Below are 27953 nucleotides of genomic sequence, written 5' to 3' on the forward strand. Positions count from 1 at the left end.
TTCATAAATTCCTCCTTCCCAAGCCAACCCTTCAAATTGGAGAAGAGAGCCACTGATCCCTGTATCCTCTTTGCCCTCCTAACTAAAGCCACCTTAGAGGTTCCTAAACTCTTGAACTAATATGTACAAAATGCTAGTAGCTTTCAGCAAGTTCCCAGAGAGCTCTGTTATACAAACAAACAACAAACAAGCAAACACCTTAAGAATCTTAGCATGTCCTCTTTTCTCTGACCTTGCTGCCAATGACTTAGTTTATACCCTTATATTTGGCCTAAATTGCTCAAATAGCATCTTTTCTCTGCTTGCCTCGGGATCACCTCTTTCCAATCTACCCTTCACACCACTGTCAGAATGGCTTTCTTTTCTTTCTTTTTTTTCTTCTCTTTCTTTCTTTTTCTTTCTTTCTTTCTTTTTCTTCCTTCTTTCCTTCCTTCCTTCCTTTTAAAAATTTATTATGTTATGTTAATCACCATACATTACATCATTAATTTTTGATGTAGTGATCCATGATTCATTGTTTGCGTATAACACCCAGTGCTCCATGCAGAACGTGCCCTCTTTAATACCCATCATCAGGCTAACCCATCCCCCCACCCCCCTTCCCTCTAGAACCCTCAGTTAGTTTCTCAGAGTCCATAGTCTCTCATGGTTCGTCTCCCCCTCCGATTTCCCCCCCTTCATTTTTCCCTTCCTACTATCTTTTTTTTTTTTAACATATAATGTATTATTTGTTTCAGAGGTACAGGTCTGTGATTCATCAGTCTTACAAAATTCATAGAGCTCACCATAGCACATACCCTCCCCAATGTCCATCACCCAGCCACCCCATCCCTCCCACCCCCCATCACTCAGGCAACCCTCAGTTTGTTTCCTGAGATTAAGAGTCTCTTATGGTTTGTCTCCCTCTCTGGTTTCATCTTGTTTCATTTTTTCCTCCCTTCCCCTATGGTCCTCTGTCTTGTTTCTCAAATTCCTCATATCAGTGAGATCATATGATACTTGTCTTTCTCTGATTGACTTATTTCGCTCAGCATAATACCCTCTAGTTCCATCCATGTCGTTGCAAATGGCAAGATTTTGGCTTTTTGATGGCTGCATAATATTCCATTGTATATATATACCACAACTTCTTTATCAGAATAGCTTTTCAAATATACATTCCTGAGTCCATCACACTCCTGCTTAAGAGGCAACCATGGACATGGCCCCAAGGAAATAGGCAGATGGGAATACAAATTTACAAACAAGTCTGTTTATCACAACATTATTTATAAGAGTGAAAAATGCACAATGGATCGTGGATCACCACATCAAAAACCAATGATGTATTGTATGGTGACTAACATAACATAATAAAATTTTTAAAAAAAAAAAGAGTGAAAAATGCAGGGTGCCTGGGTGGCTCAGTCAGTTAACCAACTCTTAATTTGGCTCAGGTCATGATCTTGGGGTTGTGGGATCAAGCCCGGTGTTGGGCTTCCCCCTCAGCCTGCAGTCTGCTTAAGATTCTCACTCCTTCTCCCTCTGCCCCTCCCCACCACTGCTTGTGCTCTCTCTCTCTCTCTCAAATAAATAAATAAATCTTTAAAAAAGATAGTGAAAAATGCAAGCAACTTAAAATTTAACCCATGATGAGGCATTCAAATAGACACAGTCATCTTTTGGGCTACTATATGTCAACATTAATAGTTAAGTAATCAAATTATTTTTAACGACACAGCCTAGAAAATGCTGACACACAACATTACAAAAGAAAAAGCAGGATACAAACTCTATTTTGCAATAAGGTCATGCTTTTCTTCTGTATCTATGCATAGAACCATACCTGGTTAGAAATATGGCAAAATGTTTTAAAATTGGTTATCTATGGTTAGTGAGATTAAAGATGATTTTTATTTCTTCATATTTTCCATATGTTCTAATATTTTTAAAAGGAATGTATATGTACATTCTATAAATTGGGGAGGAAAAACTACTTTTAAGAATATTGGTTTCTCTGTAAAAATGAAACCTTGCCATTTGTAACAACATGGATGGATCTAGAAAGTATAATGCTAAGTGAAATAAGTCAGAGAAAGACAAATACCATATGATTTCACTCATATGTGGAATTTAAGAAACAAAACAAATGAACCAAGGGAAAAAGAGACAAACCAAAAATAGACTCTTAACTGTAGAGAACAAACTGATGGTTACCAGAGGGGAGGTAGCAGGGGGTGAAATAGGTGATGGGGATTAAGAGTACACTCAACATGGGGGTGACTGGGTGGCACAGTTGGTTAAGCATCTGCCTTTGACTCAGGTCACGATCCCGGGGTCCTGGGATCGTGCCCCGCATCGGGATCCCTGCTCAGCAGAAGGCCTGCTTCTTTCTCTCCCTCTGCTGCTCCCCCTGCTTGTGTGCTCACTCTCTGTCAAATAAATAAATAAAATCTTTGAAAAAAAAGAGAAAGTACACTCAACATGATGAACACTGAGTAATGTATAGAATTGCTGAATCACTATATTGTACACCTGAAACTAATATAACAGTATATGTTAACTATACTGGAATTAAAATTTTAAAAATAATAAAGTGGTTAAGGAAATACAATAAAAAGAATACTGACTTTTAATATAAAAAAAAGTAACCCACTTTAAAAATGAACACAGAATATGAACAGAAATTTTCCAAAGAAGACCTACAGATGGCCAGCAGGCACATGAAAAGATGCTCAGCATCACTCATCATCAGGGAAATGCAAATCAAAACCATCATGAGATATCACCTCACACCTGTCAGATTGGCTATTATCAAAAAGACAAAAAACAACATGTTTTGGTGAAGATACGGGGAAAAGGGAACCCTTATGTACTGTTGGTGGGAATGTAAACTGGAATAGTCACTACGGAAAACAGTATGGAAAAAAACTAAAAACAGAACTACCATATGTTCCAACAATTCTACTTCTGGGCGTTTATCTGAAGAAGGTAAAAATACCAACCCAAAGAGATATATGCATGCTTATGTTCATTGCAGCATTGTTTACAATAGCTAAGATACGGAAGCAATTCAGTGTCCATCAACAGATGAATGGATAAAGACGGTATTACTCAGCTATAAAAAGAATGAAATCTTACCATTTGCAACAACATGCATGGACTTAGAGAATATTATGCTAAGTGAAATAAGTAAGTCAGAGAAAGACAAATACTCTATGATCTCATTTATATGTGGAATCTAAAAAACAAAACAAATGAACAAAATGAAACAGAAACAGACTCAGATATAGGAAGCAAACTGTTGGCTATCAGAGTGGGGAAGGGTTGGGAGGTGGGAGAAAAAGGTGAAGGGGATTAAGAGGTACAAACTTCCAGTTATAAAATAAGTAAGTCATGGGGATATAATATACAGCATAGGTAGTAGAGTCAATAATATTATAATAACTTCATATGATGACAGAGGGTAACAACTTATCATGGGGATCATTTCATTCAGTATAAAAATATTGAATCACTATAATATACACCTGAGACTCTTAGGATATTATATGTCATTTATACTTCAATTAAAAAATATATTGGAGGGGTGCCGGGGCAACTCAGTTGGTTAGGCATTCAACTCTTGATTTCGGCTCAGGTCATGAGGTCCTGAGATTGAGCCCCACGTCGAGCTCCATGCTGGGCATGGAGTCTGCTTAAGACTCTCTCTTTCCCTCTGCCCCCTCCCCCACTCATGCTCACTCACTCTCTGTCTCTCTCTCAAAAAAAATAAAAAAAAAATATATATATATAGACTGGAAAAAAATATATTGGCTTCTCATAAAATTCAGAATATAAAATTCTTAGCATGCCAAAAACAGCCCCTCATGAGAGTCTCAGTCCACTACGCCAGCCTCATTCCTAGCTACTTCCCTACACACACACCATGCTCCCACCGTAAAACAGATTTTAGTTCCTTAAATACGTCACATTCATTCACATTTCTATCTCCATGCTCCCTATCCCTAGAGTGCTCTCCTTTCTGCCTCCTTGATCAATCTGGACAGCTCCTCAACTTCCAGGAACCCTTACCTGCCCTTTGACTCCTTGCCTCTTATCTGCCAGGTTAAGTACTCCTGCCCCAAAATCCCAGAGTCCTTGTCACAATGGTCTACTGGTCCATCTTCCCCATGAGCCTGGGAAGAATGTGAGAATAGGAATTCTGGCTTATCACCAGATTCTTGGTCACTGACTGATCCAAAATAAATGCTCAATACATATTTCATGAATGGAATGCTTTCTAAAGGCTTTTAAAAGTTATCTCTACCTTTGAGGAACATATTATATGTGTGCTGCAAAAGGCCTACTTTGGGCCCTTAGGTTACATATCCCTGAACATGTTCCTCCACCATTTAAAATCTTCCAATAACTTTATCTACACCTTGGAAAAGGTATAGTTAGAACTCATGTTATGACTCAATATAATGAAGTATTATTTTACACTTAGAGCTGTCTGAAATGTAATAGATGGTCTAGAGAAGTCTTCATCACTGAACTGTTCATATAGACAAAGGCCAGTCAATGGACAGAAATGCTCAAAAAAAGGCCAAGATCTTTCAAATCCTATAATTCCAAGGAAAACGTCCCCAGCTCCTAAGCATGATTTCCAGACCCTCCCTCAGCTCAGTGCCAGATGCATCTTGCCTCTCCTGTCTTCTACAGGATTAAACTCTAGCCTTGTCAGATCAGACCACTGTACACCATTCTCAGAATTCTTTCTACAGTTACTAGCCACTGTGTTTTTGCTCAAACTGTCCTCACCACCTGGAATACCTTTTCCTGTCATTTACAAGGCAGCCTGTCAAAATCACCCCACCCTCCAAAGCCCAGATCAAATGCCACCTCCTCAAGTCACAGTGAGAGCCAGAAGAGCCCGTGGAGATCATCCAAACACCCTCCTCAGTTTACAGATGAGCTCCCTCCCACCCTCGCCCCACCAAAAAACAATGAAGGCTGCAAATTTAAGTAATTCAGCCAAAGTGAGTGCTGGGACTATGATTCAAGCCCAGTCATCAGTACCGATTCCAAATTTCAACACATCAGAACCCCAGTCTCTGGCCTGCCAAGTCCAGGAGAACAAAACCATTTTGCTTATGCTTCTCTGCTACACTTACCTACCTGCTTTGTTCTGTGTTTACACGAATATAAGACGACAGCTGTATTACAGAGGAAGGAGCCCCAAATGTGGAGTTATTCCTGAGCTCAAAATTCACTCTTACCACTTACTTCCCATGTGACATTGCACAAAGTACTTAACCTCCCTGAGCCGTGCATGCCTCACCCCCTGGGTCCCAGCTCACATGGCATTCTCTCAGACTTTCTCTACCACTCTGTTTAATGTCAGCATCCCACTCACATCCCTGTTTCCCACTATTTCTATCACACTGTAAAATCATCTTATTTATCAATTTAGGTGGCTGAATATTAGATCACTCAAAAAGAAAATTAAAAAGTAAACAGATTGATAGTAGGTAACACAGGGGCCAACAAATTTTTTCTGTAAAGAGCCAAAGAGTTAATGTCTTGGGTCTGTGGAGCCACATGTCTCTCTCGCAACTGCTCAACGCCGACACGTAGCATAAAGACGGCGGCAAGCAATGACTTACAGAAATGGGCAGCAGACCAGACCTAGCCTTCAGGCTCCAGTTTGTGAACTCCTGGTTAACAGGAATACATTTAAAAAAATAAAAGTTCTTCATAAGAAGAGTTTCATGGTGATATTACATTTAGGAAACATAACATCTCTGGCACACAGCTGATGTGGCAGACTGTAATAAAATTTTTTTAAAAAAGCCAACTCTAAAACCCAATACTTCTGCTTCCAGCTCTGTTCCCTAAGAAACATTCACACAAGTTTCTGAGCAGTTGCATTCTGCGATATTCACACAGGACAGGGAGCACTGTCCTAAGCAGTGGAATGGATGGATCAAGCGGGTAGATGCATATGGCGAAATGCTGTTCAGCAGGCAAAGGGAATGAATTAAGCCTAATATACCTCAATGTAGAAAAATATGAAACAATTTTAAGTGAAGAAATACTCTGTAGAATATAGCATATGATTTAATCTTTAAACGCACACAATTCTCCGTATCCCATTTATGGGTGTACCTTATGGAAATGTATGGAAAGCGAACTGAAGAAACAGAGTTGCTAATGCCTCAGGGGAGGCAAACTGTGAGTGGTGGTCACATGGGGGCTACAGCTTTATACGGTTGTATTTCTTTTCAGAAAAGAAGGTGAACAAAGATGACAGGATCTTTAATTAATTACTATTTATTATTACTTATAATTAATTCTGGGCAGTGATGCTCTTTTTATTATTCTCTATATGTGTGTGATATGTGTGTATGTGTGTGTGTGTATATATATATTTTAAAGTTGCTTCCTCAAACATAGGAAGTTCATGAGCTGTCCTTTTCTCTTGTAATTCCTCAAGTCATGAACAGTTCAATTTTCATCAGTTAGACTTTGTTTTCTATTTTCTACTTGCCTTTTGAAGCACAATCACTTCTTCCCCTTGGCGGTTGACTCTGCAGTTCCTTAAAGTATTGATAGCATCTAAGAGAAAGTCAATGTCTGACTAAACAACATTTAGAGAATTTCCTCAAAAAATAATGTGATCTAATAGATTTTGATATACTGTACTTGAATCCTACAATGATATCAAGATAATAATCCAATCTCAGATGAACCACAGTTTAGAGTCCCACTTCTTAATTCTCCTCTACCTGAATTCCAAAGTAAGTCTGCTGACAGATGTGGTGTGAAGGATTTCATTTCAGCTTGAGGGAGGCTTCAGAGTTAAACTGACTGTAAGGTACGTTACTTCCCTCTCTAACCCTTAGCGTGGGGGCTGGGGGTGGGGGTAGACTTAGATGAGACTACTTTCTAAGAAAACTCTTCTGTCATAAAATTTCCTCTTGCTTCTTCTCCAGAACCACAAAGGTTCCCATGGCACATTGTTTTCAAAATAAAAGAGAAGGCATTGGATACAGCAGTGGGGCTGCTGGAGAGGGTTCATTGTGGGAGAGGTGGCACATTACAGAAGTCAAGAGCACCACCACCTTTGGAATCAGATAGTTTGGGGTTCCCATCCAGGAACAGTGGAGTTTCTTAGCACCAAGTGAGCTGATTTTTCTCATCTGCAAGACCAGGATAACACCTAGCTTACAGCACACTAGGACACAATATGGGAGCTTGACAAATGGGAGCCGTTATCCTTACGTAATGTTTACCCAGGTATACTGCATTGTCAAAGTGCTATTTGTTTGTTTTGCTATGAGTGACTAGTTTTGTTCGTGGTTTTAGTTGTGCAATAGAGCATATCCTAATTTATTTCTTTATTTTAAAATACTGCACAAAAAATGGCTTGCTGGTGTAATTAGCCTTGCTATTAAGAAACTTGAATGAAGGCATATGATAAATATAAAGGCCTGTTTTCTATAAGCTAAGTCATTCTAAATAAATCTTTAAACTCACTCACTATCTAGCATAGTTCTGTTTATTTATTGCCAGTTATCTTTTCCAAGCTGGTAATTGCTTTCTCCTGGCAGTCAGAAATTTATATGCCCTGCTTTGCCCAAATATTACAGTTCACGTACAATGAAAACACTAACTCTCCTGTGATTCTTCTAATACCTAAGGGGAAGAACATGGGATGGGCCAAGGATAGAATTTCAGTTTCAATTTTACATCATCTGGCTATTGTCAGTTCAAGTTTATTTCAATGGAAGAATCTGAGGCACTTCTGAGGTTAACATTTATGAGCTCAAATAGAGAAAAAAAAAGGAGAGTTAATTCACTGGATTTGAAAATACTCTATGGACATAATTTAGAACTACAGTCTGTATGCTTTTTCTCAGCTGACTTACAGGATGAAAACAACAGTTTAAACCTTTCAAGTTTGATTTGTATCTATTTAAACATTTTATTAGTTTAGCTATCCGTGCATTGTTCTAGGAGTGAGAAAAGCAATGTGAAAATTCTTACATATTTTAAGGCAGAGGTAATTAAAAGAGATCCTCAACCAGATTCCTACTGAGGTCAATGCAAGCTTGACTTAATTAAAGTTTATAGGATTTGGCCTGTATTATATTCAAACAGCAGATACTATTTTGTTATATTTGCAAGTCTGACATTATTTAATTACAGTTTCAAATAAAGGCATAAACAGAAAATAGAAAAGACACTCTGTATTGCATGGCTATTATTTAGTCAGTGATTCTTACTGATACTAAGGGCCATGGAAGGAAAGAAGGAATTGTTTACCAGAGTCCTGAGAGACCCCTGAGAGTTCCATTTACACAGACCACTATAAAATGCACTCGTGAGAGGCTTAGACCAATATTAATAAGAAAATGTCATTTTCAGAGCTAATCTAAAGGAAAATATTAAGCTGCATCTATTGAAAAGTGACATGATCAATACATGACCTGTATGGACAATGACATCACCAGTTAACTAGTTCTTCGTGGAACTGAGCACATGATGCAAATACGCACATCACCGATAACTGAGGAGAGAAATAACAGTTGTAGGCATGATGCAAATCATCCGATGGCAGCTCTGTAATGACTCAGAGGGCTGGAAGGTTACCTACATACTTATCTACTTTTCTCATCAAAATTACACTCCATTCATTCCCGGAAGAGAAATCTTCCTTAAATTTTCTAGTGAACAAGACAAGCTTTGCATTTATACAGATCCTAACAAAAATATTTTCAGTATGAAAGGCCCTCTTCCATTTGATCCTCAATCAGATAAGGATAAAGCGAGCATAACTCTGGTCAGAATTTAGGAATGTTCTTTAAGAAGATTCTCTTCTTGGGACGCCTGGGTGGCTCAGTTGGTTAAGCGACTGCCTTCGGCTCAGGTCATGATACTGGAGTCCCTGGATCGAGTCCCGCATCGGGCTCCCTGCTCGGCAGGGAGTCTGCTTCTCCCTCTGACCCTCCTCCCTCTCATGCTCTCTGTCTCTCATTCTCTCTCTCTCAAATAAATAAATAAATAAAAAATCTTTTAAAAAAAAAAAAAAAAAAAGAAGATTCTCTTCTTCAACCTCTACTCTCCTCAGTGGCAATTCTTTACCTCACTTCAAGACATCTAGGATTCTTCCTTTCCAAAAGCAAGGGTCTGATAACACCATTGTATTATCTATATTATCATGTGTGTGTAAAATTTCTGCAAGGGTGAAGTTGGAGACCAGGGCAGGGAAGAAGTCAGCCTCATCCTGTTTGGGGGGAAAGAATGATTTGTACCCTCCTCAAAACTGACAGGTAACAGTTTGAGTAAAACATTTTATCATCTTAAACAGATTCAAATAGGGCTATACCCTGGCCTGGAGATCATGAACAAATCTGAACAATTTAATGCATATTTCAAATGGCTTGGAAGCAGGCCCAGGAATGGAAAACAGGATGATAAGCATCCTTCCCTCTGTGATGACATGGCATTGCTCTCCTCTTCCAGGAGTGGCCTCAACGAGCAACTGAACATATCGGCCAACAATTACTGTCAGAAAGGACTTTTTATGCCAAAACCACAATAACTATGTTTGGCACACACCCTTCCACATTCACATGGGTCATGGTAAATAACCCTATTCAGGAGATTAACTCATTTGGTTATCTGGGGCACAGTTAACAAATACTCGCCCTGGCAGGCATCTCACAGCAGGGTCATGCTGAAAGTTAAGTATTATGAAAGATTCTTTTATAGCAACGGCAGAAGGTCAATACCTCAACCTTTGACATTAATCCCCATACTGCTCTGTCATCACTCTGCCTTCTGGTGCTCCTTTTCCTCCCCAGGTCTTTCCAGTCTATCCTGCTGGAACCTGAGTCCATGATATACAAATTCCTGGACACATCCATGAACCATTTATGCAACATGAAACTGAGTTCACTGCTTCTCTTGTAGCTGTTAATTTCCCCCACCAAACTTGTGTCTACCTGGAAGGATGTAAGGCTGGCTTCTCCTAGTTCCCCAAAGCACATCTAGACCATTACTGCTCAGTCCTGCCCTTGGGTAGTAGTTCCTGCTCTTCGGAAGCTCATGTCATAATGCTCCAGCACTTGCCACCATCCTTCTGTCATGTTTTCTATCAGGTAACAGACCCTCATACACTAAAGATTTGGTCACCTGGCTACATATTCTTACTTTTTTTCCCCCCAAAATTTATTTATTTATTTATTTGAGTGCATAGGGAGGGGCAGAGGGAAAGGGAGAGAGAGAGAATCTCATACAGACCCCCAACTGACTGCGGAGCCCAATGCAGGGTTCCATCTCATGACCCTGAGATCATGACCTGAGCCAAAATCAAGAATCAGATGCTTAACTGACTGAGCCATCTAGGTGTCCCTGCATATTCTTACTTTTAAAGTCCATGTAAAATAAAAGCTCCATTCTACTATGCTAGACTCTCAATTGTTTTACTGTCTCAGAGCAAAAGATTATCCCTCCACTGCATTAGGTAACCCAAGATCATAGCCAAACTCCAGACCTTGACATCTAGACATACATGTCCCATATAAAATATGCAATTCTGACCATAACGTACTGACCTCCAGTTATCTTACACCATTGCTCACACTAAACTTCCTCTTTAATTTTACTAAGACAACTAGTGCCTTATCCTATTCACTTACTGTCTGTCCTTACCTTTCTCAGGACACTCCTATTACTCTGAAACGTTTTTCTTCTTTTAGATTCCATGATATCACACTCTCCTGGTTTTCCTCCTCCCTTCCCAGGTGCTCCACTGGATGCTTCTCTTCTACCTCACCTGTCAATGTTAAAGACCACCAGGGCTCACTTCTTAAACTTCTTTCTTCTCTATCTACAGCTCTACATATATGATCTCACTCAACACCACAGCCTGAAATCATATATATATATATATATATATATATATATATATATTTTCTATATATATATATATATAGAGAGAGAGAGAGAGAAATCTCAAACTCCTCGTCCTTGAGCTCTAGACACATATCCAATTGTCTTCCTGATATTTTCACCTGGAGGTAAAATAGGCACCTCAAACTTAACATGCCAAAAGAGAAGCCCTGCATACCTCTAAAATCTGTTTCTCTCCTAGTCATCTCCCTTTCCAACCATCACCAAGCTGCTCTGGCTAAAAATCCATGGACTCGTACCATATCGTATTGAGTATACAATTTCTTTCTTTCCATACCCAATATATTCAGCAATTCATTTTTCAATTAGTTATTGAGAAGCTATTATGTGACAGGCACTGTTCTACTGGAATACATCAGTAAACAGATACAAAAAGTCTTGCTTTCCTAACCATTAGAGATGATGAACTCTAGGAAACAAACTGAGGCTTGCTAGAGGGGAGATGGGTGGGAGGATGGGGTAACTGGGTGATGGGCATTAAGGAGGGCACTTGATATAATGAGCACTGGGTGTTATATGCAAATGATGAATCACTAAATTCTACCCCTGAAACTAGTAATACAGTATATGTTAACTAAATTGAATTTAAATATTTTTTTTAAAAAAATTCTTGCTTTCCTGGGGCACCTGGGTGGTTCAGATGGTTAAGCGTCTCCCTTTGGCTCAGGTCATGATCCCAGGGTCCTGGGATTGAGCCAGACATGGGGACAGAAAATAAGTAAATAAATATATAGAGAGGCTGTCAGGTGGTGGTAAGTTCTAAGGAGAATAAATAAGGTAGGGAAGGGCATGGCAGGAAGAAGCAATTTTAAAAGTAATCAGTGAAGGCAGGACAGGAAAGGTGGGAGTGCGAAGGTGACATTTAATAAAATGAAGCAGGCAAGGGAGCTAGTCATAAGTGTGTCTGGAAAAGGAGCATTCCTGGGGAAGATTCCAGCAAGTGTGAAGATCCTGAGGCGAGAGTGAGTCAGTCGGGCATGTTCAACAAACAGCAAGAAGGCCAGTGTGGCTGGAGCACAGTGAACCCAGAGCAGAAATGAGGGCTAATATGGAGGGCCTTGTAGGCTACTTTTAGAGTTTAAATTCTGAGATAAGAGAGGAATGGAAGGTATGACGCCAAAGAATGACATGATCTAACTTATGTTTTAAATGGCTCATTCTAGCTACTCTGTGGAAAGTAGACGCAAGGGGACAAGAGTGAAATCAGAAAGCCACTTGGAAGGCTATTATAATCCAAGTGTGAGATAATGATGGTTTAGACCAAAGGGATGGCTGTGGACACAGTAGGAAGTGGTAGGATTCTGAATATATTTTAAAGGTAGAGCCAATAAAATTTGCATTAGTAATACCCTATGGATTCTGTGTCCAAATATATCTCAAAATCATTCATTTCTCCATGGCTACTCCTAATTCTAAACCCCTCATCAGGTCTTGCCTAGACTGCTATTATAACTGCTTACCTGGACTCCCTGTTCCCATCCTCACCCTCCATTCTCAACAATGTACCCAGTAATCTTATAAAAACATCAGTGAGATTATACCCCTCCTGTTTTACATATGTTAATGGGTTCCTACTGTACTTAACAGTAAATCAGAACTCCTTACTATTTCCGGCAAAGCCCTGCAGGAAAGAAGTGACAAAGTTCCTGCCTGCCTTTTCCAGTTCATCTCATTCCAACCTCCCCTTCACTCACCCAGGACTCCTTTTCATTCTTGTCAAATTCTTTCCAGTCTCAGGGTCTCTGAATGAGCTCTTCTTCTGTAACATGCTCCTCTGCAGCCCCTCCTGGTTACCCTCTATCATATCAGCCTTTTTTTTTTCTTTTTTATCATAGCGCTCACCACAGTCTGTGATTGTCTTATCACCCACATCCCCCCTCCAGTAATAATTGTTCCATGGCAGCTGTAATGGTTGGCTGTCTTGTTCTCCACTATGTACTGAGTGCCTAGAACTGGGATTACCACCTTGCAGGCCCTCAGGACACCCTTGTTTTTAGAAACACTGAATCCATCTTCCCTTGTTACCTTCCATCCCTCCCCCCCTCCTCTCTCCCACCTAGAGCCCATGGCTCATCATCTTACCACTTCGTTGACAATCCTTCAAGTTCCTGACTTCCTTATCTGTCCACTTCACTCACCCAGCAACACCTGACCTTGGGTCAAACCAGATGTCTACCACTTCTGCCCCAATATTCAGGCTGAAGAACACAACTGCAAGGTTTGGAAGAACTAAAATATAATGATCTCCAACTTCTGCTGGGCTGAAACTGCCTAGTAAACCTAGTAAATTTCCCTGGTGACTTCTCTCCCACATTCCATAACTCCCTTCACACTCCTCCCAGTTAACCCTCAGCAGAACATCTTGTCATCTAATTCAATCAAGAAAACCAGTCAACAGGAAGGACCCCCTTCTATTCTTCAGCCCTATCTCTCTACTACAACCCCCATCTGCATCCAGATCTATGTATCCCTGCCAGCCACGCATGGAACCCCTCCTTTAGAACCTTCTTTCCCTCCTGTGCCCTGGAATTCAACACTCTGCACTCCTGGGGACTTCACTCTATCAATGATGCCCTCTATCTTATATATATGTTCAACTTCTCCCTTTCTTCTCAGTCTTTTTCCATCAACATCTGAACGTGCTCAGGTCTTCTACTGCTTACATGTTCCTTTCTAGTTATAATCACCTCTTTCTTTTCCTTTTATATATTATATATATATATATATATAGAAAGGTCTAAATAAATTTCCCTTTTTGAAATCAGGGATGTATGAGAATACCAGACAGAGTTATGTATTAACACATCAACACCAAGTCTACACAAGAAATCTTTAAGCATCCCACATCACTGTGGTAAAAAAAACAACTCAGGCAAAGTACTTACAAACTGAGATGAAAAACTGAACAAATAGGTCTATCTCCTCTCCCTCCCACAAACCTATTAAAATGATAGGGAAGTGGTACAAAAGGAGACAAATCTATACTTGTGATGAAAATAAGAAAAGGGATAGGAGGAATGGCTGGCAGAGCCACTGAGGGAGGAATTTTAACACATTTCCCTAAGACAAACTACAAATGAGACTTGATTAAACCACAGCAGAGAAAGAAGGCTCCACATTTGGAGTTGGCAGAGAGAGTGAACAAGAGTGGGTTCTCAGGCAGTAACCACACATAACTGAACACCTAGCCATAGAACAGCTGGGCTGAGGAGTTCTTCTCATACCTACTGGAGAGATCAACAGAAATGAAATCCTGCCTAATCTATAATCAGACAAGCATTTGCTAAAGAAACTTAAGATTTGTTCAGGATGGAAAAGAGCTTTTAATGGGGTTGTGGATTCTCAGTCAAGTCCTCTTTTGCATTTGGTGGCATGTGGGGTAGGAAGTATTCCTGTCTATCCCCCACCCAGGCATCTATCCATCCATCTACTCATTCAACAAAATTAAATGAGAATCTATCATGTACCAGGGAACAAAATAAAGTTCCTGCCCTTGTGGAGTTTACTTTCTAGTGGAGGTAGGCAATGTATACATAAACAGGTAAACAAATAAATAAATGAGATTTCAAAAGTGGAAGGGCAATAAAAAAATAAGTGATATGATTGAGAATGATAGTGTGTATGAGTATCTATGTGTGTGCGTGTGTGTGTGTGACAGAGAGAGAGAGAGAGAGGCAAGATGCACAGTGCTTCTTCCAGCTGGATATCACTGAAAGCTCTACTAAGGTGATATTCTAGCTGAACTTAAATGACAAGTAGGACACAGCCCAGTGAGGATCTGGAGCAGCATATTCCAGGCAAAGAGAAGTGTCTATGCAAAGCCCCTAAGGAAAGAACAAACAAACTTGGTGTACTCAAAAGGAACCCAATGTGGCTACAGCCTAGTGAGTGAGGGAAAACAGTAGCATAAGCTGAGTTTGGAAGAGTAAGCAGGGAGCAGATTATATAGGACCTTACAGGCCTTGCAAAGAGTTTGCATTTCATTCTAAATGCAATAGTAAATCACTGCAGGCTTCTAAGTAGGAAAGTGACAAGTTCTGATCTGAGTTTTAAAACATGTCTCACTACTTTCTGAGAAGGGACCCTACAAGGGCAACAGCAGAAGGGACCCTGAAGACAAACTGCATAGTTCAGATGAAAGATAACAGTGACCTGAATGAGGATCAAAGCAGTGCACTTGTACAACTGTGTACACATTTTGGCAGAAAAGCCTACAAGAGCTGTACATATTACCTGAATGTGAAAGGTGAAGCAAAGAGAGGAGTCTAGGGCATCTGGGAACTTTTTTTACTCTACTTAAGCAGTAAAAATTTTACTGGTGGGAGAGTATTAGCAAGGTGCCCTACTAGAGACTAAGCTTATATTTAAAGGGCTCAATGAGACTCAGGTCTCAGAAAGTACCACTGTGTACCAGTGGACTGTTGAGTCACAAAGGTAGTGTCCCCTGGCCCATGGAGAGGGAGAAGGCTGTCACGGTATATGCTCCTAAGAAGGTGGACAGACAACTGTCCAGGAAGGAGATATATTTAATACTTTTGCATCAATTATTAAAAAGGGAAACCCAGGAGACCCATTTCATTGGCCTCTCTGGTCATCACATGCATTGTTGGCTTTGCTGCCTCTATGGTTTCTGCTCCTGCGGGGCCAGGTCAGCCAGTATGTGTCCCCAGTGATCGCCTCTCTGTTCACCCTAGAAGTCCACAGCTGCACTGGCTCCTGGTCAGAGAGGCAGCCCAGCCACACCAACACTCAGATATCGCTCCTTCCTGTACATCTCACAGACGGAAGAGCTGCTTATAAATTTCCCTGGTTGCTGTGTGAGTCTAGAGAGGGGACAATCATAGGCTAAGTGTATCATTAGGGAGAAGATAACAAATATTGGTAAGCTAAATAATTGATCAAGAAACGTAAATATAAGTATGGATCTTAGTAAGTAGTAACAAAAAGAATGAAATAAAATTTTTAAATGCTTAACCAGCAGATCCATTCAGTGGAAGAGAAGAAAGGAAGAGGGAAAGGATGACAGATACAAAACATGAAAAACAGCAAAAATGACTCTAAACAAAATAATAATGGCAATAAACACAAATGGGAAAAACATATCAACCAAAGGTACAAAACTCTACAATTAATAAAGACAGTATTTGGCAAAAAGTTTACAGATCCAAATGGTCCATCAAAAAGTCATAGAAAACTTGATTATAAGATTTGTAACTGGGATGCCTCAGTGGCTCAGTCAGTTATGTGCCTGCCTTCAGCTCGGGTCATAATCCCAGGGTCCTGGGATCGAGCCCCGCATCGACTCCCTGCTCATCAGGGAATCTGCTTCTCCCTCTCCCTCTGCAGATCCCCCTGCTTGTGCTCTCTTGCTCTCTCTCTCTGTGTCAAATAAATAAATAAATAAATAAGTAAATAAGTAAATAAATAAAATCTTTTTAAAATATAAATAAATAAACAAATTTGAAATATACATAACATATATAGTGCTTAAAACAGCCTAGTGTTGAGAGATAAGGGCACAGTCGTGTATTACTGATGAGAAGTTAAATAGTCACAGGCAGCCACTCTGGAGAACGCAATGGCAGGGCATATCACTATCAAGCACGCATATGCTGTAACATCCAGCAATCCCACTCTTGGGTATACACCCTAGGAAAAGCTTCCCACATGTCCATACAGATGTTCACTGCAGTACTGCTGGGACAATGGAAGGCTGGAGGCAACCCGGGGGTCCTTCACTAGGGGAAAAGTTAAGTAAAATAGATTAAGAGCATAATATAGAATATGATGCAGCAGTTAGAAACTATAAATTATATACAAGAGGTACATAGAGCAAAAATGGATAAACCTGAAAAACAGTATTCAGTGAAAACGGTAAGAAACAGAAATCTACAGACATGTAAATTAAACATACACATGCCACACTGCACTATATATTTTACAAGATTGCTATGGTCATGGTTTCTCTGCAATTAATTAAGTTTTATCTTGCTGGCATTTTAAAAATGAATGGTACTATAACGGGAGTTCCTCACCAACTATATTTTAGAAGGGATTCCATCAAACCCAGATGTCCCATTACTTTGTCTTTTTAATGGTTTCCTGACCTCAACAAAGCAAAAATTTGCTATGGTCCACAAAAAGATCAAGAAGTGATTATTTAAGATAAAAATGAGTATGTGTTCTCTCAAATATAACATGTTAAAAACCAACCTTCCTAAGCTTCCTCCCCACTCCCTCAAACACTGTTCTATCTGCAGACTTCCACATCTTAATTGATAAAAACTCTTCACCTTCCAAGAAAAAATCCTTAGGACCATCCTTGACTTTTTCTCACAGCACATATTAATTGATTAGCAAATACTACTGGCCCTACATTCAAAATATATCTAGAATCTGACCACTTCTCACCACCTGCTCTGCTACTGCTCTGGCCTGAATTACGACTGTCTCTCACCAAGATTAATACAAGAGCCTTCTGACGGACCTCCCTATTTCTCCCTTGCCACACAGCAGCCTATAAAAATTAAAAATGGCCTTGTCGTACCTCTGCTCAAAACCTTGCAAAGCTCCCCATTTCAGCCAGAGTAAAAGCCTACTACAGTCCCCAAACCCTACATGATCTGTAACCCACCCCACTTCCCTGGGACTACTCTGTTCTATACACCCAGGACTCTTTTGCATACTCCTGCCTCACAGCCTTTGAGCATACATCACATGACTAAATTCTGCACCTCCTTCAGTCTTTGGTAAAATGTCATCTTTTTAAATAGGATGATCGGGTGTGTAAAATGACACATACCAGATCATCCTATTAAACCTGTGACTTCCATGGCCTCCTCATTCTCTGCCGACTAGCTTTCTTAATCTTCCTTATCCTGCTCTACTTTGTTTTCCACCAGCATTTATCAATTTTTAATATATTACAAAAATACACACTTACTGTGTTCATTGTTTTTTTGTCTCTTCTCCCTGCTAGAATGTAAACTGCATAAGGTCGGGGTCTTTGTTTTTTCACTGATACCTGACATGAAATGGAGGTTCAATACATTTTCATTGAATGCATGAAAGGATGAATGGTTTAGTACAGTCTGGGTATAGCAAGACTAAAATCAAGGCTGTAGGGTAACAAGAGAGAGAGAAGATGTGGAACCAGGGAAACAGTGGGCATGAATGGAGCCACTGAACAGAACCAGGTCTGAGTCCTAGGAAGGTGAAATGCAACAGAGCAGGAATCCAAGGAAAGAACTGTTTAGAGACATCGTTGTAAAGCAGAAGCAGATCAATGACTGGGAAAGAAGATCAAGAAGAGGAACTGGAAGGAGGGAAGTGAAATCAGATGACAGGCACCAACATGTCTAGAACTGTTCATGGGCCAGCAATATATATAGAAGGCTTTACTCAGCAGTGCATACTATTCACCACACTGAAAAATGTGGGCCCAGCATTTGAAAAATCCTGATAGTGACAGTTAACGTACCAGTCATGTATTTATTATGTCCCAAGTAAGACTTTTGTGTAAATGATAATAGCTAATAGTTAATAAAATAACACTATTTCTAGACAAAATCCTCATCTGCATCAGGGACTATTTACCATCTGCTGTTTCTATAGTGAATACAGAGTCCAATGCTGATAAAACCATGGTTCGTCCTTACTGATGCAAGTAGGTAAATCAATAATTAACAAATCCATTTTTTGCTCTTATTAATTAAATACTTCTCCTTTCTATGTAAATCACTAATTGCCAATAATTTACTAAATAAGTCAACTAAAACAACATTTCAGGCAAATCCAGAAAAACAAATCATGATAAAAGGGGTTCATATAAACTTTAATTTGGAAGATCAGTGAGTTATTATTGACAGCATTTGCTTCTAAGATCCACTTTTTCTTTATTTGTAAGTATAGCAAAGACAGAATTTAGAAACATGCCAATAATCACCACAGGAACACTTACTAGGAATGAACATATTTCACTGTATACTTAGTCTTTAGTCCAGCGATCCATCTGGTAAGAGCGTGAAAGCAACTGTGCTCAAGTGATACTTGGTTGCCTGAAGATATTAAAATACTACTCTTCCCATGCTCCCTCCCCCACATAATGTTACTTCTTTCAACAATCAACTGAACAACTTCTAAATTTATTCATCAGCCAAGTTATCCGTAATAATTCATGACAATTTTAAGGAAAAAAAAGGGATATTGGTAAGAGGGAAATAATGCGTCTTGCAGAATAGAAAGACAAAAAAAAAAAATAGGAGCAAAACTCTAATTTAAGAATGAGGAAAATGACAAAAGGGAATATAAATTAACTCCCAAATATTCATTTAAATTTTTCCTCCTAGAAAGATTTTTTTTCTTTTTTTTTTTTTTACCAATGCAATAAAAATGGAATTTCTGGGGGCACCTTGGTGGCTCAGATGGTTAAGCACCTGCCTTCAGCTCAGGTCATGATCCCTGGGTCCTGGGATCGAGCCCCACATCGGGCTCCCTGCTGAGCAGGGAGCCTGCTTCTCCCTCTTCCTCTGCCTGCTGCTCCCCCTGCTTGTACTCCTTCTCACTCTGTCAAATTAAAAAAATAATAATAAAATTTAAAAATTAAAATTAAAAAAAATCTTTAAAAAAATAGAATTTATGTTGCAGAATATTCCCTAAAATGAAATTTTAAAACAACTTGGAAATGGCATACTAGTTCTCTTTTACAAATTATTGATTTCATGAAGGTTTTTCTTCATGAACGTAAGTAGGCAAAAATGCAAATCAACAGTCCTTACTGCTCCAAAGGCTTTGATTAGTCCCAGAGGTGTATATTTTCTAAAGTATGCTTTCAACAGAAGTGCTACTCTTCACAAATCATCTAAAGGGCATCCTCTTACTATTAGTGCCGTTAAATTAATCCTCAAAGGTCAATTGCTCACACCATAGGATACCTCTAATGACCTAAAAGAGATACATAATGAACATCTACAATAATTTTCTAAATAGAACTCATTTTAATTTACATTAATTTAAAAATAAATGTTACCACTTCCCTAGGGAATGTATACACATGGTAATAAACAAGTCACAGGTTTGTTTCAAGCTCAAATTTTAGGTGGGTGGATTTTTTCTTTGATATCCACATTTCTCCATGTCTACCCCATTTTTAGGAAGAATGAAAGTATATACAGAACACCTACATTTTGCTTTTATATATGACCTGGTATTGTGGATTGAACTATGTCCTCCAAAAAGAAATTCTGAAGTCCTAACCCCTGGTTTCTGTGAATGTGACTTTATTTGGAAATAGGGTCTCTGTGGACGTATCAAATTAGGATGAGGTCATATACCCAATTTTAAATCCAACATGATTGATGTCCTTATGAGAAGATGGAAATTTGACCACAAAGACACAGATAAACAAGAAGAAAGAATGCCACATGAGGCAGAGATTGGAGTGATATGCCTGTAAGTCAAGGAATGCCAAGGATGGCCAGCAAGAAAGGACACTTTCCTAGAACCTTCAGAGAGAGTATGGCCCTGCCCACACCTCGATTTCAGACTTCTGATATCATGATTGTGAGAGAATATATTTCTGTTGTTTGAGCCACCTAGTTGGTGGTGCTTTCTTATGGACTGTGACATTTTAGGAGAACTAAGAGAGCATGGTCTCCTAAAATCAAGTAAATAAAATGTTTCAAGAAGGTTGTGATGATCTGTCAAATGAGAGGCCAGGATATTGAAAGAGGCAGTGCTGGAGAGAGAAAGAGTGAAAGAAGAATGAGGAAGAATGACACAGAGGTCTGCAGAAAACTACAAAAGAGAGGGGAAACAGATGATAAAGTCTGAGAGCGTATGGTCAACTTCCAAAGGAGCTGTAGATTTTAGGGAAAAGTGGCAAGTAGTGCTCGGGAAGTATGCACAAGGAACAAGAAAGACCACTACCCCACATCAGGCCTTCACATTCTCCTTTTTCTCTCATTGCTCCAACCACGACCCTACCAAAATCTTCAAGTTCATTTACTCTTCATGCCCCCAGGGTATCTCTTCAGGGAATCCCATCCAAGACAAACAGCCTCCCAAACCAGCCTGGTCCCAGGAACTGATCAATTCTAGAGATGCTTTAGAACACTGTGTTCATAGTAGGAGATCAGACTACCAACAAATAAGACTGAATAAAAACTGCATGTCTGCCCCAAAACAGATCCACTCACTTTAGGATTCTCCAAATCAGTGGTTCTTAATGGGGAATGATTTTGCCCCCCACCCCCCAGGAGATAGCTAGAGATATTTTTAGTTGTCACATTGGAGAGCAACAAGGGGGCAGGCTGCTACTGGTATCTAGTGGGTAGAGGTCAGGGATGCTGCTAAATACCCTACAATGCAAAGGACACCCACAACAAAAACTTATATGGCCTAAAATGTCAATAAAATGGAGACTGAGGAGCCCTACTCCAGACCAAATGACCTGGGGCAAGAGGAGCTCTTAGGTTCTTTCATATGGGCAAGCAATCCCACCCATACCAGTTTCTCTACACCAGTTCTGACAGGGTATGGCTAAGGGGCCAGACCAAACAGTGAGCCTTATGAATTCCATTCCAAATCTACTCAAATAGGACCAGGAAAACTAGGGGAAAAAACAAACAAAAAAAGCTGAGGTTAGTAAAATAGTAAAAGTTAAAAAGAAAGAAAAAATTGTGTCCTATATCAAATGTTAAAGAGGCAAGATTAAAATGAGAACAAGCAAAAAAACTTTTCTTTCAACTTAAGAAAGCAGAAAATGCAACTCTTTTCATTTCGAATAATAAATAATACCATATAGTAAAATTCAAAAACCAGCATGCTCTCTTAGTTCTACCCACTGCCAAAACATTCTTCCAACAAAGTGCTCCATATTCTTGACTGCAAAAGGAAGCTTATTAAAGTGAGTTTTTTGAGAAAACATCTTGGGAATTCAAAATAATTAATGTGTTGCTTTTATTTTTTTATATTAATGTGTTGCTTTTAAAATTAGAAGCCACGAATCTTGACATTAAGGAGCTTACGTGTTCTTATCAATATTTACTTACAGTATCAATATTTTATTAGATCAATAATCATCTACAGTTGGACTTCCCAGAATTCCCATTCATTCTCTTTCAGGCTATCTCACCAATTAACAGTTCTCCCTTCCTTAAGGGGATTCCAGAGAATTGTTCTGAAGAGTCTACTCTACACGGAAGGCATTCCGACTCTACCATTTCTAGTTCCACCTTAAAATCTGCTCTAGGGAAGTTTCAACCAATGCATATGGGGTAGGATTGCTGTGTCTTAATGAGAAATTAGATCCTTCTGCCTCCGTGGCTTATCAGCAGGCTGCCTGGAATCCAGTGTGCTGTTTTCTGATAAAGGTTCCTCTGATAGGAACCTTTGCAGCAAAATGGTTTATGTGCCTGTTATTAAAGGAGTAAACCCCCACTGAAGTTCCCATGTATATATGACCCCTGACCTGAGAGGAGTCAGGCCTGACCATCAATTGTCTCCCACAAGGCTGAGACCAGCTGCAGCTTCAACAGACATAGGGATCCTCAACCTCCGCTCCTCCATTTGGGTGCCAGGAGTTTGTAAAGAAAAGAGCACTATAAATATTTCTCTTCAAAACACATCTCCACAATGTCCAACAGTATCTCTCCCAGGACTGTTACAAGAGTAGGGCCCATATCTATAAACCCAGTCAAAAGGCAACATGTATTGGTATTCCAATAACATAACTGATTTTTTTAAGGAAAACAACCCAAGAAACACATATATAAATACAGATACACACATATATAAATCTGTGTATGTGTATGTATATATACATATAGAGAGAGAAAGAGATTGCTTGACTTACTGATTCATTCAAGAAAAAAAAAAATCAGAAATATCCCAAAATGCCCATCAGGGGAATGGGCAAGCAAATTACATCATGCTTACATAATGGAGAGAAAATAGGGGGGAAAATGTAAGCATGTCTACCATATGCCAAGTGTGTTCATATTATTTTATTTCATTCTCTCCACTGCTCCATCAATTACCCTTTTAGGTAAGAATCACTAACCACAATTTACAGAACACAAATGAAAAGCCCAAAAAGGAAGAAAGTTGCCCTGGGTCACAGAGCTAGTGAAGAGCAAAGCTGAGATTCACATCTAGGTTTTCTTACTCTCTGCCCAGCATTTATTCCACTGCATCCCAGATTTCCCTCCAAGATCTAAATTTGGACTAAGACAATAAATGGAATTGTAAATATAAAATAATGTTAAATAAAAGTCGAACCATAGCATAGCTGCACTGGTCTTAATCATATGAAATGGTACCAAAATTGATGATCATCAGAATGAAACGGACAGAAAAAAACTGGAATTGAAATCACTCCAGTTTGCTTCTCCTGTGAAGTTGCTTAAGCACATAATAAAGAAAATTACCAAAATCTGCTCCTCCATGCATGCCTGTCCCAGGCTAACTAAGGTTAAGAAGAAGCGATAAATTTAAAACACCTTGTTAAAGGCTGAATGTGGCTGGGCCAGTTTAAGATAAATACCCCCATCCTTCATAAAATTCTCAGCTCCTTTAGAGACAAAGGAACTGACTGGTAGAGTTTCTTCACTAGATCAAAAGATGGAATTTCTGCAACTTAAAAAGCTTTGACAGCAAGTTCATGTCTCTACAGAACTCTCCTTTTATAAAAATTAGCACTTATACTGTATAACAAACATTCTTTCAATTCTTCCCTCAACCAGAAGAATTTACTCCTGGGACATCCCCTTTGCAGTAGCTTTGCCCATTGAGCATCTATCACCTGTAGTCAAACAGAATTACCTTGGAATCCCCCTCCTCTCATTCCTCTCGTCAGGTCTGGGGGCTATCCTGCTGCTTAATGGAGGAGCCTAACCCAGGCGCGGATCTCACTCGGACCTCCCCATTATGCTGCAACTTACAGAAATAACTAGGGGTGGGCCTGAAGTGCAGCCACAAACCCCCCCATGCCAGCGTAACTGGGGATTCGTATGAATAACTGCCTTTCCAAAGATAAACCAACAAAAGGCTCACTAGGTTTACACAGTCCTGTTCTCAAACCCAAAAGCTGAGAATTGGGCAAGACACCACTCTTATCTTGACCCTTGGTTCTTTCATTTTTATAAGGGGTGGTTACCTGTTGTCTCCTGACTTCAGGAAGACAGCAGAGGCCTGAAATATTGGCAAAAGTCTTTTGAAATTGTTTTTAAAAAGAAAATGGTTTATGGGGTGCCTGGGTGGCTCAGTCGTTAAGCGTCTGCCTTCAGCTCAGGTCATGATCCCAGGGTCCTGGGATCGAGTCCCGCATCGGGCTCCCTGCTCAGCGGGAAGCCTGCCTCTCCCACTCCCCCTGCTTGTGTTCCCTCTCTTGCTGTGTCTCTCTCTGTCAAATAAATAAATAAAATCTTTAAAAAAAAAATGGTTTATAAATACAATTTCTACTGGTGTCAGTTTCTTTATGAAAAAGTATTTCTTATTTTAAAAAATGTGGAAGTAAAAGTTCCTCTACTGGTTTCCCCTAAAACTACTGTTTTGATTACTGAATAATCATCTCCCTTGGTTCTCTTTCCTTTTAAAACTCTTACCTATTTCCTCTCTTCTTGTGTTGACTACTACTAATAAAATATCCTGATTCAAGAATCTAGGAAAATGCTTGAAATGACTTCAATCAGATTAGATCATACTATTATTACATTTGAGAGTAGCAATTAGACCCAGTTTATTCAAATCTTCCTAACACCAATACGCACAAAAAAAGTCAGCTAAAATGGCTGATCTCATTCTTGGCTTCTGGCTACAGCTCCAGAGGTTTAATAATAAGGTCATGTATTGGAATTTCCTTAATATGCCAGCCGCTCTATGGACAGCTTTCCACGTATTAGCTCATTTAATCTTCACAACAATCCTAAGCAGTAATTGCTTTTGTTATTAATATTGTTAAAGTTCTTGTTATCTGGGGCGCCTGGGTGGCTCAGTCGGTTAAGCGATTGCCTTCGGCTCAGGTCATGATCCCAGGGTCCTGGGATCGAGCCCCGCATCGGGCTCCCTGCTCGGCAGGAAGCCTGCTTCTCCCTCTCACACTCCCCCTGCTTGTGTTCCCTCTCTCGCTGTGTCTCTCTCTGTCAAATAAATAAATAAAATCTTAAAAAAAAAAAAAGTTCTTGTTATCTATTCCCATTTTATAGATGAGGAAGCAGGCCCAGAGCCGTTGAGTCACTTGCCCAAGATCACTCATCCAGCACACTGGGAGCTAGAGCTGAAGCCCAGACTGGCCGGCTCCAGCACCCATGGGACCACCGCACCGTCACCGGCGCTCTCTGCTATGGCCATGCAGTTGGCTCCTCCTTCTCGAAGTCAGGTACATTGCTCCTGTTCCCAAACACAAATTCAAACTCACATCTCTCATCATTTTCACTGCTTCCCTGGTCCTCCCGAGTCTTCTGGCACACATTGCTAGCCTTCTTTTGATGTAGACCAAGACATTAGTATCTCGTCCTGAAGAAGGAAATATAAAATACCAAAATTTAAAAATACAAAAGCTTTCAGCTGAGCAGCAAGAAAAAAATACAGAGGCCCATTTGCCATGCCCTTAAAGGAAAACCTCAGAGAGAACAGAGCGCTCCTTTGGCTTTTTCTTACTGCCAGGCGCACTGACAACTTTGCTAATAGTAAAATGCATACAGTGTAGTCAAAATACTTAGATTTCCAAAGGTCAAATCATGTGACTGATTACCTAATCCATGCTTTTGAGTTAGAATGTTGAGTTATTTGATAAATAAAATCATCTGCCACAAAGTGCTGGGAAAATGAACATAACCACATTGAATGTGGTTTACAAGCAAGAATTCCATATTCTTCAAGTCTGCATGCTTTTGGTAGAGATGCAAAGAGGTGAATCTCAGGTTGCATCCTGATGAACTATTTTTTTTCCTTCTTGACATTAAGTCTGGAGAAGCCTCATCTTGAACTTCTGTTTTATATTATTCTTTCCCTAAAACTAGTGACATCATAATCATCTCCAGGTCCCCAAAGCAGTCTATTTTAGATGGCAATATAACACATTCCAGATATGACAATAGAGTACGCAACAAAATGAAAACTACCCTAATGTTAGAGAAAGCACTGACAAGCTAACTAGTTATAATAATAGTCACTAAAATGGCTCTTAAAAAGTACATTAACAACTTCTCATCTTAATCTTTTATTTAATTATATGTCATTTTGGATATGTTTCTAGACCAGTGAGAACATGCATGCATTTAATCCTCAATAAAATTACCATGTTTTAGAAAAATATGACACACCTGTTATAGATTAAGTACATGTATAATATGCAGCTATTAAAAGATGTTAAGACCAAAGTCCTAACATTTCAAGTTTTAAACAATGAGAACAAGATGTGTGCTGAAAATCTGCCAAGTGCCTACAAATTATTTTAAAGATGTGATTATATTTTTTGGATAGATTTAGGCAACAGGTTGAAAGGATTTAATTTACAGAAGAAAAGAAATAAAGAAAATTTCTTAAGTTATATTACAGGTAATGTAATTTTATGTGTTAATTCTCATTTAGTTCACCAAATAGACCTTACTATACAAATGCCTTCAAAATTCATTGTTATAATTTTTTTTAAAAAGCAATAGATATGTGATTCGAGACTTGATTAACATACATACTGCAGAATGCAAATAAAAACTCATGTATTATTGTGTTGTGTGGACATACTCATGTATACACACAAAGATCAAAGATCTTCCTGTACCTTAGTCATAAGGACTAATGCACTCATTCTCTGCACCAAATCCAAGTTTAGCACTAAAATTTAATTTTATAATCTCAATATGAAGGAGATGCAATCCTACTCTCCAAGATGCAGGAGGGGAAAATGAGGTGAGAAATTCCACTTTAAGGAAACAACCTAAAGTCTGAATAGACGATGAAAGGATTATTAAATTTCTACTTAAACAACCAAAAAACTGACAAGTCAGCAGCTCCAGGAATTCCAGAAACAATTTTTTTGTCTTGTTTTTATACCATTCCCCCAAAATATCACTGACCCTCTGTTTAGTGTACTAAAGTGAAAGGCCTCATTTTAAAGAGTTATCTTAAATAAAAGCAGCCACTATTTTTAATATAAAAAAGATAAATAATTACAAACTCATGGCTTTTTATCTCTGGAAGCCAATACCAATGAGCTAAATACTGAGATAATCACCAATAACTGTGATATTCTTAGTTGTTCTATTTCAACCCATGCTGTAGAAGACTTGTAAGAGAAAACCTCTGATTACATTAACATAAATTTAAGTCCTGTTTCCCAAATAGGCCTTAGGTTATGGGGCAGAGAAACAACTAATAAACAGAAATATATAAGAATTCTGAGGAGAAAAAAAGGTTACCATTAAAGGTTATTACCATTTATTTCTAGAGTTAAGGATCTAAAGATTAGGAAAGAATCTGAAAATGAATGTGAACAGTAATGAAGCTATAGTTAATTATATACTGTACTCTTATGGGAAGGGAAAAAAATAATAGAAAGGCAAAAACTAGTCTTTATTTTCATCTCTGAGAATCATATTTTGAACTGGCCTGAACATTTGTTCTGATTAATCATGCTACAGTTCTGACCCCCAACACGTCAGCCTGGAGAAAACCTTACTATGTTGGGCTTCATACTGGGATCCATGATGCTGTAGCTGCTGAGAACGCCGGTAACAGCCGTCTCCAGCCTTCAGGGCCTGCTTGAACAGCTTTTCTGCTTCCGCGATGGTTGTTGCTTCCTCTTCAGCCAAGAGAATATAAGCAGTCGCACACCTGTCCATTCAGATGATAGCCACCATCAATTACAAATCCAAGGACATTGTCACAGCTGGAGGAGTGCATGCAGAAGGGCAAGGAGTTATGCCGAAACATGCAGAGTGGCCAACTGGTTCATGCACCCCTGGTTTGTAGTTGTTGACACAAAATAATGACACAAAAGAAATGCCTATATT

At 39.3% G+C, this 27953-nt stretch overlaps 1 protein-coding gene across 8 annotated transcripts in view; it reads right to left on the minus strand.

Moving 5' to 3' along the window:
- Nucleotides 1-27953, minus strand: part of ST7 (suppression of tumorigenicity 7) — a 235422-nt gene that overhangs the window by 61483 nt on the left and 145986 nt on the right. For all 8 annotated transcript variants that reach the window (XM_032401717.1, XM_032401715.1, XM_032401720.1 and 5 more), the window contains 2 exons: nt 27620-27774; nt 25358-25455 (listed from right to left, as the gene is read on the minus strand). In XM_032401717.1, coding sequence (XP_032257608.1) covers nt 25358-25455; nt 27620-27774 — 253 coding nt within the window. The remainder of the gene's footprint in view (nt 1-25357; nt 25456-27619; nt 27775-27953) is intronic.

Source organism: Phoca vitulina, unplaced genomic scaffold (genome assembly GCF_004348235.1).
Source record: "Phoca vitulina isolate PV1807 unplaced genomic scaffold, GSC_HSeal_1.0 scaffold4, whole genome shotgun sequence".
Taxonomy (NCBI): Eukaryota; Metazoa; Chordata; class Mammalia; order Carnivora; family Phocidae; genus Phoca; species Phoca vitulina.